Below are 2285 nucleotides of genomic sequence, written 5' to 3'. Positions count from 1 at the left end.
GAAAAGCTCAAGGAACAAAAGTACTTTATATCAATCAATGTCGAGGAAGTCAAAGTGGAAAGGAATTAAAGAACAAAAGGCAAAGTATGGAACGCCCAACCATTCGGTTGATGTAGAAGAATCATGGTAGCAACTAAAATCAATAAAATGAAGCAAATAGGATCAGAAGAACCAAAGGACTAGGGTAAAAACTAGTCAAACGATGCTAAACATCTAGATTCTGAAGAATTGTGAAAAAGGATAAAAAGCAGCATGCAGCGAATTGTGGTAGTACTGCAGCATGGCATGCAGCACTTGTGTGTTTTCTTGTGACTCGCTCCTATCTTTGATAGCCCAAGACGTAATGAAGGGGAAAGAAAGGAATGTGCTATAATTAAGAAACGCTAATATTTTCATAATTGCTTCATTCGTGTGATCGTGTCTCGCGAGGATTTCAGAAACATGTTCATACTGCTTCATGGCACATTGCCTAGGCGTGATCAAGTACAGTTGCACGCACACGCTAGCTCCCCATACCGAAAGTAACACCCACAAGTGGTGGTGACCCAGAAATTGCCAGCTGAGCATGCCAAAGAAAGCACTAGCGGTGGACTAGGTGATCATAAAATCAGAGAAACAATATGAAATAATCGAACCCCGGCCTGGTAAAAAGGTCAATTGTCGAAACATCTAGGCATATGTACACATGTACACTACGTAGCACATTGCATCACTACAGCCTTGTCCACACAAGAGAAGGGGAAAGAACAACACGGAGACCCCAAATAGATATGTGTATAGGGGAATTATGAGGCCGATCATGGGGATGCGACGGGTTAAATTGGAGCTAGCAGATCGTCATACGCACGCACAAATCATAGCGGCACACACATGCAATACAGAGAATATCCTCAAATGACATGCAAATAAGGAGCGGGGGCACACGCGTCAGGCCGTCAGCTAACATGCAGCTAGCGTGCGGGAGGGATCGGGGGTGACTGGTCACTACACCTGGTTGCTGTGCGGGTAGTCGTAGAGGAGCGGCGGCGGCGAGAAGACGGCGTAGTCGTTGTCCAGCAGCTGCGATCCGAAGATGTCCTCCTCGTCCTCGCGGTCGCCGTCGCCGTCGCCGAACGCCGCCCCGGCGAGCTCCGGCTGCCCTCCAGTGGCGGCGGGGCCGGGGGCGCCCGCGTCAGGCGTCGACCCGGCCGCGCTCCCCTCGGGGCTGAGGCTGAGCTCCTGCGCCGTGCCGCCGTCGTCGAAGCCGTCGTCGGTATTGTACTTGGAGGGGTCGGCATGGCGGCCCGTGAGCTCCTGGACGAGGGCGCGGAAGCCCGCCGCGTTGGTCTTGACCCGCATGGGGTTGGAGATGTACACCACCTTGATCGGCTTCTTGCTGCCGCCGCCGCCCGCCTTGCTGCCCCCCTTGCCGCCGTGCTTGCCCGAGCTGCCGCCGCTCCGGGGACTGGGGCTCCGCTGCTGCTGCTGCTTCCGGTGATCCATCAGCTCAGCTCGCTAGTGGATGGGCGGGCGGGAAGGGGAGCGGCGAGGCGATCTGGTTCGTCTCAGAAGGAAGAGAGGAGAGCGAGGGCTTCTGCTGCGGCAGGTCCTGGCCATGTACGAACAAAGGCTACTGGCATTGTGGGGGATTTTTAGCTCAACACGCGGTGGTCGCGGTCCTTGATGGGAGTTGGGAGGGAGCTGGCGAGGCGTCCTGGAAGGAGTAGAGCAGTAACTCGGGGGAGGAGCCGCTAGCCTGCTTTGGATGGATGGACGGGACGATGGAGACAACCCGGAGACCGGGCGGGCGCTCGCATTGGAGGATTATTACAGGAGGCGCGCGCTGCCTACGCATGTGACCTAGAGAGAAAGGGGATAATCAGCTACGGCCACAACGATTATATACATATACTATATATTTTTACATGTATATACTACAATATACTCCCTCCGTTCCCAAATATAAGTCTTTCTAGAGATTTCAATAGGTGACTACATACGGAGCAAAATGAGTGAATCTACACTCTAAAATATGTCTACATACATCCGTATGTTGTAGTCTATTTGAAATGTCTAAAAAGACTTATATTTCGGAACGGAGGGAGTATTATGTACATGTATGGTGTTTTGGTTTGAAAACTTTTGGACCATATTTATGCATAGAAACACTGAATTGTATTTCTTCCGGTTAAATCTGTATGCCGTATTGTGTTTTCTCAAATTTCATGGTTTAACCCACAATTAGTTAAGCGGTGCGTGGCTTATATTAGGGAGAGTATATATTTTTTAGCAAAAGAGAGGCTGCC

The 2285-nt window shown here is 51.1% G+C and overlaps 1 protein-coding gene across 1 annotated transcript; it reads right to left on the bottom strand.

Annotated features, from left to right (window-relative positions):
• Window positions 1-602: 602 nt before the first annotated feature.
• On the bottom strand, window positions 603-1792 carry LOC109731553 (uncharacterized). The gene has a single exon (XM_020290730.3). The coding sequence runs from the start codon at window positions 1480-1482 to the stop codon at window positions 985-987; it is 498 nt and encodes a 165-aa protein (XP_020146319.1). The 5' UTR covers window positions 1483-1792; the 3' UTR covers window positions 603-984.
• Between the last annotated feature and the right edge of the window lie 493 nt (window positions 1793-2285).

Source organism: Aegilops tauschii, chromosome 3 (genome assembly GCF_002575655.3).
Source record: "Aegilops tauschii subsp. strangulata cultivar AL8/78 chromosome 3, Aet v6.0, whole genome shotgun sequence".
In the NCBI taxonomy this organism is placed as follows: Eukaryota; Viridiplantae; Streptophyta; class Magnoliopsida; order Poales; family Poaceae; genus Aegilops; species Aegilops tauschii.
This window is presented reverse-complemented; position numbering and strand designations above follow the sequence as displayed.